Source organism: Rhinolophus sinicus, linkage group LG11 (assembly GCF_036562045.2).
Source record: "Rhinolophus sinicus isolate RSC01 linkage group LG11, ASM3656204v1, whole genome shotgun sequence".
Lineage (NCBI taxonomy): Eukaryota > Metazoa > Chordata > Mammalia > Chiroptera > Rhinolophidae > Rhinolophus > Rhinolophus sinicus.
In genome coordinates this window covers 5,480,627-5,493,685 of record NC_133760.1, presented here as the reverse complement: position 1 = coordinate 5,493,685, position 13,059 = coordinate 5,480,627, and the positions used below count along the sequence as shown (strand labels likewise).

At 46.5% G+C, this 13,059-nt stretch overlaps 1 protein-coding gene across 9 annotated transcripts in view; it reads right to left on the bottom strand.

The window, feature by feature from the left end:
- Positions 1 to 5,124: 5,124 nt before the first annotated feature.
- VRK3 (VRK serine/threonine kinase 3) overlaps positions 5,125 to 13,059 on the bottom strand; it is a 35,771-nt gene continuing 27,836 nt past the window's right edge. For 7 of the 9 annotated variants that reach the window (XM_074315552.1, XM_019741536.2, XM_019741535.2 and 4 more), the window contains exons 13-15: positions 11,139 to 11,197; positions 7,873 to 8,021; positions 5,125 to 5,486 (exon numbers count right to left, since the gene is read on the bottom strand). In XM_074315552.1, the coding sequence (XP_074171653.1) occupies positions 7,873 to 8,021; positions 11,139 to 11,197 (208 nt within the window). In that variant the 3' untranslated portion in view covers positions 5,125 to 5,486. Of the gene's footprint in view, positions 5,487 to 7,872; positions 8,022 to 9,087; positions 10,243 to 11,138; positions 11,198 to 13,059 lie in introns of those variants that run through there. The other 2 variants (XM_074315550.1, XM_074315553.1) reach the window with 2 other exon arrangements.

The window sequence follows — 13,059 nt, the reverse complement described above, 5'->3', positions numbered from 1 at the left end:
ACTGGCAGTTCACCGACTGCTCAGCTCCAAGCTCAAGCCATTGTTTTCAATCTAGTGGTGGAGGGCGCAGTTCACTGGCCCATGTGGGAATCAAATTGGCAACCTTGTTAAGAGCTCACACTCTAACCAACCAAGCCATCCAGCCACCCGTCTTTTCTTTTTAATTTAAAAATTTCTTTATTGTTAAATGAAGTTTAAAAGTAACATTGAGTAGTGTAAAATATTCAAATACAGAAATGTATCAAGTTGAAAGTCTCATGTAATCTACACTGTTCAAAGAAAGCCATTAATAGACTTTCTATGCATTATAAACACACACAAATCTTAAAATGTGTTCATACTACACAATTTTCTATCAATAGTTTGTCAAACCAGTATTTGAAGGAACCTTAGACTGACTTCTTTAAGATGGGAGGGGGGTTAAGGATGGGTGAAAGGGGAAGGGATTAAGAAGTACAAATGGGTTGTTGCACAGTAGTCATGGGGATGTAGGGTATAGCATAAGGAATATAGTCAATAATATTGTAATAACTAGATAAGGTGCCAGACAGGTACTAGATCTATCAGGGTGATAGATGGGAACGGGGTTGGGAGAAGGGTGAAAAAGGTGAAGGTATTAAGAAATGTAAATTTGTAGTTAATACAGTATGAGGAATATAATCAACAATGTTGTAAGGATCATGTAAGTGCCAGATGGGCACTGGACTTATCAGGGAGATCACTTCATACACTGTGTCCAATGCACTATACACATGAAGTTGAAGTAGAATAATATTGAACGTCAACTATAATGAAATATATAGGTTATATATTCATGGGATGTGGAGTACAACGTAGGGAAGATAGTCAATGGTATTGTATCAGCTATGTAAGTTGTCAGAAGGGTATTAGGTTGGGGGGTGGGTTATCACTTTATGAGAGGTTTAAATGTCTAACTATTACGTTGCTTTGTACACCTGAAACTAATAAAAAATAAATTTAAAAAAAGAATAGCTTGACACTTAAAGAGGTAAATTTTTCAATTCTTTAAAAGGTTCAAGAAATTTTTGTAAACAACAGAGCACTTAGTACTAATTTTTGTTCTTTAATTTTGCATAATCCTACTGCGAGACAGATATTGGAAATTGTAAGTAAGAAATAAAAAATAAGCTTCCCTCTGGATAATTTCAAAAGTCAAGAATTTTGGGGACATCTTCAGAACTAAAGTATAATTTCCATGCTTCAAACAAGTAAACAGGATTTTCTCAACTTCACTTGTTAAAAAGCCATTGGAGTTTTGAATGACAGAGAACTGAACAATACTGAATGGCAGCAAATCATAAAAATCCTTTAATCGCTCAGTTCAAACAGTGTGAAGGCTAAGTATGAAAACAATTTCCTTCAATGTCAATAGAAAAGACATGCTGTTTGAGCAGCATTATGGAGAAGACGGGCATGGCAGCTGACACCTTCCATAGAATCAGTCATGCTGTGTTTCCATTTTTGAATAAACACTGTCTACCCTTTTCGCAAACATCCATCATCATTTGTCTTTGTAGTAGCTCCATCGAAGCCAGTAAAAATTTTCCCCTTAACTTCCAAATCAGTGTTAAAAATAAGACAACATGGGCCAGCCCGGTGGCTCAGGTGGTTGGAGTGCCATGCTCCTAACACTGAGGTCACCGGTTCGGTTCCCACATGGGCCAGTGAGCTGCGCCCTCTACAGCTAAGATTGTGAACAATGGCTCTCCTTAGAGCTGGGCTGCCATGAACAGCTGGAGGACGGAGTGAGCTACCATTAACTGCTGCGGGCTGCCGTGGGCTACCATGAGCAGCAGGTGGCCAGCGTGACGACAGACAGCTAGCAAGAGCTGCCATGAGCTGGTGTGAGTGGCCCACTGACGACTGAGGGCCTCAGCCGGGGGAAGCGCAAGGCTCATATCACCAGCATGGGCCAGGGAGCTGTGTCCTACACAACTAGACTGAGCAACAACGGCTTGAACCAGAGTGGGGGGGGGGGAGGTGGAAAAAGGGTGGGGGGAAGACAATAGGCCCCAAATGGAGTCGCTTATGCTAAGCCCCATGTCACCAAACTGATACTTAATGACAATCTCGGCTCTGTCAGAAATGGAATCTTGAACCAGTCAATCAGGAATCACTGCACCAGCACCAGTGAGGTCACCTGCCTGACAGCCCCCTGCCGTCTCCTAAAGGAAGATGACTTTGAGATAACCCAGCCACTTTGTTGCCTAGTACAACTTCCGTTTGGGTCCGCCCTTCTGCCTGTAAAAGTCTTTCATTATGCAAAACTCCTCAGAGCTCCTCTCTATCTGCTCAGTGGGATGCTGCCTGACTCATGATATGCTGAATAAAGCCAGTAAGATTTTTAAATTTATTTTCTTAACACCAGTAAGAGAGTCTCTGCAAACATGTGCTATTGTTTCTGAGGTCTCATTTGGTGGGGATTTACTTGCTATAACCTTAGAAGCAAGACTTTTTCACAAGAAACAAATATTCCACAAGCAAACGGAACGACTTGTCCTTCCCAGCTGCCTGCAGAGCCCCTCTGGGAGACGCACCACAACTGCATTCACTGAAGGCTCAGAGGGTCCTGCAGTAAAAATTATTTCACAAATCCACCACCAGCACCAGCACCACAAAGGTCTGCTTAACTTTGAGCCAGAGCTTCACTTTGCGGCAGAAGTGCCATGTAGGGAACAGAGACGGGCTCCAGCCACTGTCAGCCTCACATGGCATGTGAGTCATTCCCACCCTCTGGCTATGTTTGTCCATCAGCCTCCTCTGTGCATCATGATGCCTGCCGTGTTGCACATACTTGAGAAATGCCTGCTGAATATCTGTTGGATCAAAAGAAGGATGAATGTATGGAAAGGGTAAGTGATGGGAGAGTGAGTGGTAAATGAATGGATGAATGAATGGAAGGAGGGATGGACTGATGGATGAAAGGGTGGGTGGGAAGGTGGGTGGATGGGCAAATATAGGTGGTCCCCAACCTACGATCGTTCAACTTACAATTTTTTGACTCTATGATGGTGCAAAAGCAATACTTATTCACTAGAAACTGTACTTTGAATTTTAATCTTTTCCTGGGCTAGCGGTATATATATGATTCTCCTTACGATGCTGGGCAGCAGCTGTGAGTGCAGCCCCCAGCCAGCCACGTGGTCACAAGGGTAAACAACCAACACTTTACACTGTAGTATTAAATGCAGTTTTCTTTTTCTCTCTTTCTCTTTCTCTCTCTCTCCCCCCCTTCCTCTCTCTTTTCTTTCTCCTTCCTTCCTTCCTTCCTTCCTTCCTTCCTTCCTTCCTTCCTTCCTTCCTTCCCTCCTTCCTAAGTTCCTTCCCTCCCTCCCTCCCTCCCTCCCTGCTTCCTTCCTTCTTTCCTAAACCCAGAATCATAGACTTTCTTCTATGTTTTCTTCTAGAAGTTTCATAGTTTTGTATTTGAGTTAATTTTTGGTGTATCTGGCTGCATTTTTGGCTTACCATGGGTTGATTGGGATGTAACCCTTGGTAAGTCAAGGAGCATCTGTATGAGGTGTGATGAAAAAATATGGCGAATTTTTTTGGTTTGTTTTAAAGATTTGATTGGGGAAGGGGAACACTGTGTTATTCCAGGACTTTATTGGAGAACAGTGGGTTTTTCCCAGGACCCATCAGCTCCAAGTCAAATTGTTGTCCTTCAACCTTAGTTATGGAGGGTGCAGCTCAGCTCCACGTCCAGTTGCCATTTTCAATCTAGTTGCAGGGGGGCAGCCCACCATCCCATGTGGGAGTCAAACCGGCAACCCTGTTGCTCAGAGCTCTCGCTTTAACCAACTGAGCCATCCGGCTGCCCTTATGGTGAATTTTTTAATTAAAAAAATGTTATTACAGTAAAAGACACATTGCCATTAATCCCGCTCAAAATACTCCCCTTTGCTTTGAACACACATGTCCTATCATTCTTGCCACTTTCTGAAGCAGTTCTAGAAGTCCTCTTTCGTGAGTGTCTTTAGTTGTGCTGTCGTGGCTGCCTCGATGTCCTGAATCGATTCAAAACGTTTATCTTTCATGGTCATTTTTGACTTTGGGGAAAAGCCAGAAGTTGCACGGTGCCAGATCCAGTGAATAAGGTGGATGAGGACACACTGTAATGTTTTTATTTGACAGAAATTGCTGTACCAGAAGCAATGTGTGACACAGAGCTTTTCTGTCATGATCACAAAATATGGTGAATGTTGCTGCTATGTACCGTGTTTCCCCGAAAATAAGACCTAGCGGACAATCAGCTCTAATGTGTCTTTTGGCGCAAAAATTAATATAAGACCCAGTATTATATTAATTATATTATAAGACCCGGTCTTATATTACAGTAAAATAAGACCGGGTCTTATATTAATTTTTGCTCCAAAAGACGCATTAGAACTGACTGTCCAGCTAGGTCTTATTTTCGGGGAAACAGGGTACCTTCCAAAGGAAAGCAGGGATCTTCAATAGGGGAAGTGGTGTGTCAAACCCTAGTAAGAGTGTGTGACAAGTTTCAAGTTGTTTGGTGCAATCAGTCAGGTGTGAGCTACAGTTGAGAGAAGGTATATTTTAAAGTGTGCCATAAATCATCCTCCATCATGACAACGCTCCATGTCACACATCGCTTCTGGTACACGGCAATTTCTGTCAAATAAAAACATTACAGTGTGTCCTCATCCACCTTATTCATCGGATCTGGCACTGTGCAGCTTCCCCAAAGTCAAATGATTCAGGACATCGAGGCAGCCACGACAGCGCAACTAAAGACACTCACGAAAGAGGACTTCCAGAACTGCTTCAGAAAGTGGCAAGAATGATGGGATAAGTGTGTTTAAAATGAGGGGAAATATTTTGAGGGGGATTAATGGCAACGTGTCTTTTATTGTAATAATTTATTTTTTAATTTAAACATTCACCATATTGTTTGATCACATCTCATATATGGAAGGATGGATGGGTGGATAAATGGAAGAATAGGTGGGTGGTGTCTACATGAAAGTGTGAACAAATGAATGACAGAGTGAATGGTTAGATGGAAGATTGAAGGGATGAGTGGGTGGGGCAAAAAAGGGAGCTAAACTTTTCCAAAAAGAACTTTTGCAGACACTTGACTCTCCAAACACCAGTGAAACAATTTATTACCAAAGCATAGTGGTGCCAGTGGTAGGAAGGGTCCTCGCTGAGGGGCCAGCTCAACCCTGAGTCGGGGATCTTCTGTTCACAACCCCAGAGGCTGGTGGGAGACGATGGCTGAAAGGAAGTGACAGCAGAAAGGCGGTCATTACCTGGAGCCTAACTGCCCGGTTCCCTAGACGCTAATTGAGATTCTTGAGTAGTGTTGTGTAAAAGCAGCAGCAGGAATGCACATTTGAGGGATCCTTCCAGAAGTTTATCTGTGATTCTACAGCACGTCTGGAGTCACATTACTTCATTTTTTTTTTTTTTCCTCTATCTCGAACTGCACATTGAAAGTTCTGGAAGACAATAAAAATGGCTGTTGGTGTCTTTTTCAATCGGGGAGCTGCCTTTAGGCCTCTACTGTGTGACAGGCACTTTCTAGGATCTGGGAATACCACCATGAACAAAGGGAACAAGAAACCTTCGCTGGGCTTACAATTTTGAGGAGGAAGGTGGAGGCACTACAGATTAAACACATACTTCCCTCCAGTGGGGGACAGGGGCTGTAACAAGAGAGGTGCTAAGAGGAGGTGGGGCGGTGTCTCACAGTGGGGGAGGGGTGATCAGGGAAGGCCTTGTGATCTGAGAGCCAGTAGTCAGAAGGAGCCAGCCACACAAAAAGCGAAGGGGAAAAGCATTCCGAACCATGGGAATGGCAAGTGCAAGGGTCCTGAGGTGGGATCAAGCTTGGCAGTGTGGCTGGCACAGAGGGATTGAGGGGTGAGGGGCACAGGGGAGGTAAGCTAGGCAGGCCAAGGTGAGGAGTTGCCATAAAGCAAAGGACGAGATGATCTTCAGGTTACTCCAAGGTCACCCACTCCTTAGGTGGCATCTCCTTAAGTTCCCAACCAAGGGACAAACCCGCTGCTGAGTAAGTGGCCCCCAGAGAGTAAGCAGATCTGAAACTATAATGATCCTGACAGGGAGGTTAGGTTTTGAGTTTTAAAATTTCCAATGTACTGGGCAGACAGGAAGGTGCTGTAAGACAGGCCAGCACAGATGGGAAGACTGGTCGCCCACCTGATACGTTCGATGGAGTCTCCGAGTGCTAGGCCAGAGACGTGCAGGAAGACAGATGCCAGAGAAAGACATGACCCCACCCTCATGGAGATTACCACCAGCAACTACGACAAGTGACTGCATGGTTCCCCTCTTCTGGGGGATCCCAGGGAGAGCGCGGAGGCCGACACCTGGAGGAGGGGGACTAGAAGGGACATGGCCACTGCCTGGAGGGGCAGTGTGACGGAGGGCCTGGAGGTCTCGTGCATAGCTGGGCGACAGAGGAGCCATGTGCCGAGCTGCAGAGACTGGGGCAGGGGCAAGCTGGGGGGAGAAGTCACGCCTTCACTTTTGGAGAGTCCCACTGGTTACGGCCGAGAGCCCACTACCCTGAGGAAAGCACCAAACTCACACCCGGGCGGTTTTGGAGTGGTGTGTGGCCGGGCCTGAGCGCAGCGCTTACCCACGTTATGTTATGCTGGCAGCCCTGGATGGGAGTGAGGGGTGCAGGGCTGAAGCAGCACTATCATCAAGGTGCCACCCGGAAGAGGCCGCCGCAGAAGACAGGCGGGTGCTGCTCACGGTGCAGCTGGCCCTGGCCCCTTCAGCCTTGGAGTGACAGGCCCTGGGCCGATGATTCCGGGTGGGGCCGGCTTGTGTGCTGTCCCAAGCGGAGCAGCGTCGCTGTCCTCTACTCACCAGATGCCAGGGGCACCCTCTCCCCAGGCGTGCCAACCAAGCATGTGTGCCGACAGTGACAAGTGCCCCCTGGAGGCAACGTTGCCTCCATTCAAGAACCCCTGAGTTAGACAACACTGTGCTCTGATTCCAGCCAGCCCCATGAGAGAAATTACACCTTTGTGGACAGAGGAGCGCCTTGGGGAAGCCCCTCTTCAGAACACCCACCCGGCCTTGTCAAAACTGACTACCAAACGAATTTTGTTTAGTGAATTCCAAAAATTCCTCTCTGTTCTCACACAGTGCTAACGGGAGCATGAACAGGTACGGTCTAGTCGTCTCTTCCAGGATGATAACTCCATCCCCAGACACAGGCACACAGCAGATGCCTGGGCACGCAGGTGTGCAAGGCAACGTGGTTCGTAAAACAAAAACCCGGGAACCCCAGCAAATACCAGTCACTGGTTAAGAAGAGTCTCTTTCATTCAAGGGAATATGGCGCTGCTGCCATAAACAAGGCCGTTCGTGATGACCGGGAAGGGCTGCAAGATAAACCCCGACAGAGCAGGTGTGGCCGGGGGCACAGAGCCAGAGAGCTTTTATCTGTGGGGCTGGGGGAACCAACCCAAAGGACAGCGGAGACTACAGAGGGATGGGTGGAGGGACAGAGGGACGAAAGAAGGGACAGAGAAAGGCAGAGACAAATAACCTCTCACTGCTATTTTCCAGGCCCTGAATCCAGTCATGCCTAGTTTCCTCCTTGGAATTTTCTAGCTACAAGAGCCAATCAATCTCCCTCTTTCTAAAAGCCAATTTGAGTCAGGTTTCTGCTACGGGCGATTCCTGGGGGGTTGGAAAGTTCCAGAACCAGTGGGAAAATCCAGCATGTAACTGGGACGTTGGCCCCTGGAATAAACATCAAGTGGCATCTGGAAAGCAGGGCAGGGGGTGGGTGAGTGGTAAGGGAGGGGGCTAAGACTCACAGACTCTGCCCATGGAACGCACCTATGGTACCATCCGGAGGTCCATGGGGTCGTAGGCTGACACCCGCAGATCCTGCAACACGGCTTCCAGATCATTCCTCAGAAGGGCGTAGGGTGGCTTCTCATCGTACTTGAGGGCCATCACAACCTTCAGGTACTTCTGTAAGGTCTCTGTGGTCAAGACACCCCCAGCGTGGGGAAGGCCTGAGAGGGGCCCCGACCCAGAGCCTGGGGGGCTGTGCCCAGAGGTTCTCAACCATGGTGCCCATCTGCTCAGCGCTTCCTCTGTGCCTGGCAGTGCCACAGCACTTAGACTTTTTTTTTTTAATGTCACACATGCAACAGAACAGTATCTTGAACACCAGCAAACCCATCACCCAGTGTCAACAACTGTTAACGCAGCCAATTTTTCATCCAAACCTCTACCACTGTCCCCTTCTGTATTGTTTTAAAGCAAATTCCAGCTAATTATGTCATCTGACCTGTAAATATTTAGTGTTTATCTCTAAAATGGGGACCAGTAAACTTTTACTATAAAGTCCAAAGAGGAAATATTTTTGGCTTTGCGCGTCATGCCATTCGGTCTGTGTTACAAGGACAACTCAGCTGTTTTTGCACACAAGCCGTCACAGATGACAGGTAAGCGAATGGGCGTGGGCGTGTGCCCAGACAACTTTCCTTATGGACGCTGCACCTTGAACGTCAGGTAAATTTCACATGTCATGAAGTGTTCTTGTTTCGATTTTTTCCAAGCCATTTCAAAACGTAAAACAAGTCTTAGTTCACTGGTTTACAGACACAGGCCCCAGGGACAGTTTAACAGATAAAGGCTACTTTACAAGATAAAGGCTCTTTGTTTTTTTTCTCCGTAAATGAGCACAATACCATTATTACACTTTTAAAAAGTGCCAATTATGATACCAGTAGGAACAGTCAAACAGCCCCCACTTAGTGAATGTCTATGACAGGCCAGGGTCTGAGCTGAAAAGCTCATTTAATTAGGGCTGCAGCAGAAGCTGAGGCAGCGCCCCTGGGCCCAGCTGTGTGGAGGGTTCTGCATTGAATTCTTGGGGGCAACCCCGCAGGTGGGGGCTATTATTGGCTCCATTCTCTACAAGCTGAGGCTCAGGGGCCTCACTGGAGGCCCCCGGCTGGTACCTGCAGGTCAGACTGGAACTGGAGGCTGGGACGCCCACCCCACCCCCACGCCCCGCCCCCACCTAGCTCCACCATCACGAGCAGCGGAGCTCTTTCTTTAAGCGAGAACCCAAGGCTGGATGGGAGTGTGACCTGAGCAGCAGAGCCATGATTTGAAGCCAGCGGTCTCAGGTAACTAAAAAAAGTTTTGCCTCCTTCATAATTCCTCGGGGCACACCAATAAATAATGTTTATCCCTTGGGAAAAAAAGAGCCTTACAGAGCTGAAGGGGACAAACTATCCATTTCTGTCTCATCCTGCCTCCTACTTAGAGAGCAATGTAGAAACTCTACAGAAAGAACACTGAGAAAGACAAACAAAACAAACCAAAAACAGCCTAAATCTCCAATAACAGTGATTGGCTTTAAAAATGATGGCTTAGCCAAACCATGATACCGTGCGGCTGGTAAGAAAAACTGTGGTCGATGTATAAGAACAGAGAACAGCCCCAATAGTAATTAATGAAAAATGCGAGATGTCGACCCAAATGTATGTATGGTGAGCCTATTTTCGTTTTTATTAATTAAAACAAAAATACTTTTATTAATAAAAACAAAAATAATTTTGTAAATAAAAAGCAATGGTTTTGTAAAACAAAACCTCGTGTGCATACAGGTATTTACCAATGACTGCTGTATATATAGAGGGAGCAGCGGATAGCAGAGACTATTTAGACTGCTTACAGCTCCTGCCATCCCTGCATGCGTGTCCCTTTGCAATGTCACTGTGTAAGCTGGCCTTGTGACTTGCTTAAATGTGGCAGAAGTGGTGTTCTGGGTCCTATGCTCGGCTACGTCCACACTTGCCCTCTTAGGAGGCTGCCACGTGAAGGAAATTGGTCTAGCCTGGTGGAAGATGCGTGACCTTGAAAAACAGAAATGAGCCATCCCAGCTGACGCCTCTGAGACCTTCCAGTGACAAGCCAGTGCCATTGCCAGATGAGAGGGACGAGAGCCACTTGAACCAGCCTCCCCAGTCGAGCTGCCAGATGCCAGCACTGGCATGAATGTACCCCGTAAGACCAGTCGATGAACCGCCTGCATGAACCCCGCCCGTATCGTTATCACAAAGAATCGCAAAGAAATAAAATGGCTGTTGTTTTAGGTCACTGTGTTTTGCAGGGGCTTGTTACAGGGCAATAGATAACTGATATGTACTCACCATACTATTAACAGCAATTACTTTGGAAGTATGACTGGGGAAGGGACAAGAAAGGAACAGGAACTTTCACTTTTTATGTTACACGTTTCAGTTCAGTTTAAATTATTTTATAAGCAAATATTCAAATCCCAGATAAAAAAAGGAGTAAAGAGTTTATAATATCAGAAAGTTGGCGATAAGCTAAATGTTTGTCAATGAAGAATTGGTGAAATAAATTAAGACATTCATATGATGGATTGTTGTATCTAGATAGACCAGCGTTTTTAAAACATTTAAAAAGATGGCCATAATTAGAAACACACCTTACCTTATAACCGGTTACCCATATATGTATATGTATGAGCATAAATATGTATCACTGCAACTAACCTCAGATTTCCTTAACTCCTGCAAGGCACTCATACTTTTTGTGTTCTTTTAAATTTTTAAGAATCCTGTTCTTAAATTGACTTCATGACTGACTAATGAATCACAACTGCAGTTTTAAAATACTGACATTATGTGTATTTTACCACAATTAAAAAAAAATACTAACAAAATTCTACAAACACCAACACAAAACATCTCCAAGATATACTCTTCTTCAATGAAAAAACTCAAGTTGGAGACCAATACACATAAGACTCCACTGAAAAAACCACTATGTGTATGTGGTTGTAGTTGTGTGTGTGTGCGTGCATGTGTGTGTACTGTTATTATTGTTCTGTGTGTGTGTGTGTGTGTGTGTGTGTGTGTACTGTTATTATTGTTCAGGAACACTGCTGAATTTGGGGGGAAGATTTTTGTTTTTCTACAATGAGCACATATACACGTGCAATTCGGAAAACTCAAGGAAAGAAAACAGAAGGATGTAAAGAGAAGCAACCCCACGTGGGCCCAAAACCACTGGTCCTGCTACAGCCCCCCCTACCCTTCCCCTTCAGGACATACCTGAGGGACTCATCCAGCGACTGCACTTTCCCACGAGAGTCTCCGGGTTGTCAAGAAACCTGACAGGACAGAGGTATATGAGAAAGGTCTTTTTGGGAAGGGAGAGCAACCTTTAAACAGGATGTCTCACAGCTGCATAGTAGATCCTTGTTATTTACGGTGGTTACTATGCCCTATAGAGTCACCTCGACACTGAATCAGCCAATTCTGAACCTGTTTTTAGGGGAAGCATAGCGTTAGGTTCGTGTAAGCCTCTGGTCACATTTTGTCAATTAATCTGTACATCATCTTGTTTTATGTATGTTTAGGTTTAAAGACACCATATTTAATATAATGTGGATTTATTCACATTGAACTCAAGGCCAACAGGACTCTAGCTCATGCCTGAAGGAAGCTCATCTAACACACATATTTTCTCCATAAGCCACAGCACAGCCTCCTTGCACTTAGGGACACTACAGCACTTCAGCACTATGTTTGGGGCCACTTTAAACAGCAAAATCAACAATGGAAAGCACAAAAATGTGGGAAATGTGGCATTAGGTAGACCGCAAAAAGGACCCTGGTTTACAGTGTGAGAGCTGAACCAAGAAGGCAGAGGGTTGCCTCGTTTAGCCTCCGCTGGGATCGCGGGCACCAGGCAACTCAAAATGTATTCCACTCTGCATGTCTGAGAATGACCACAAAAGCACTGTGGATATTGATTTTTGGGTTACAAATACATTTTATGAGTGGGCGAATTCACAAATAGGAAATCTGTGAGTAAAGCTATGTTATCCACACACATATTTGTACACACACACACACACACACACACACACCCCTCTTGGACTACTCAAGAAAAATGGAAATCTGTCCACTTCCTTTGCTCCATCCTTAGAGTCCCGCCCACTGCACCTTCACTGGCCTGGGCCACTGGGCTGGCTCCTCACTGTCCACCCAGTCATTGGGCACTGCTCTTTCCTTCCCCCACAGCCCAGAAGTCCCCAAGCCCCACCCTCCTGATCCCCAACCCTCTCTGCCCCATCTTCCCTCTGTCCATAGCTCTGGGCCCAGCTCAGGACTCATCCTCCCTCCTTGGACCCCAGCCTCCTGTGCATCCCCCTTATGGCCCCAGAGTCTTTCTACACCCAGAGCTGCCCCTGCCCCTCTCTGCTCACAGCCCTCCTGGGGCCCCCCACACCCTGGGGGAAAGCCCCTGGTACGCAAGGCTGCGGGTCCCTCTGGCCTTATCTCCCTGACTTCCTCTCTCGCATCTAATGCTCCAGCCACACCAGACTTTTTCTAGTCCCCCAACCCAGTCACGCATCCACCTGCATCGCCCAGCCTCTGCATATCCTGTCACCTCTGTCCTGGATGGCTTTTCCCAACCTTGATACCTGCCAGGTGGCTGCTCTCCCTTCTGGACACAGCTCGTGGGCTGGTCTCCTGGAAGCTTCCCCTCTGGCCAGAGAATCGATCTCTCCTGAATACCTGTGCACCCCTGCAGAGGTCCACGAAGCCCTACACCACTGGCAAGATACGCGTCCGGAAGGGCTGGGTCCAATCCCTTTCTAGCGGCAGCCTCAGGACATGTATGGTGCATGAATGAGTGAGAGTGGGAGTAAGGCCCTAAAGGGCTATGCCATCCTCAGGACGCTGTAAACTTCGCAAGCAATTCTTCGCCCACAGGCTGTCGCTGTGGTGTCTGTGGGATCTCCCTGCCTCTGGCAGCCTTAAGAGCAGAGACTGAATGCAATTTCTCTCTCTGCTTTCCCAGCTGGGGGCCTTGCACACCTGAAAGCCTTGGGGCATCACACCGTGTTTCTTTTAGTCATTCCATTTTGTCATGAATTAGTGAGTCAATATTTGTTGAATGAATGTAAAAAGGCCATGCACACCAGTGAGACATCTAAACAGATTAGAGCTCCAGAAAACCTGC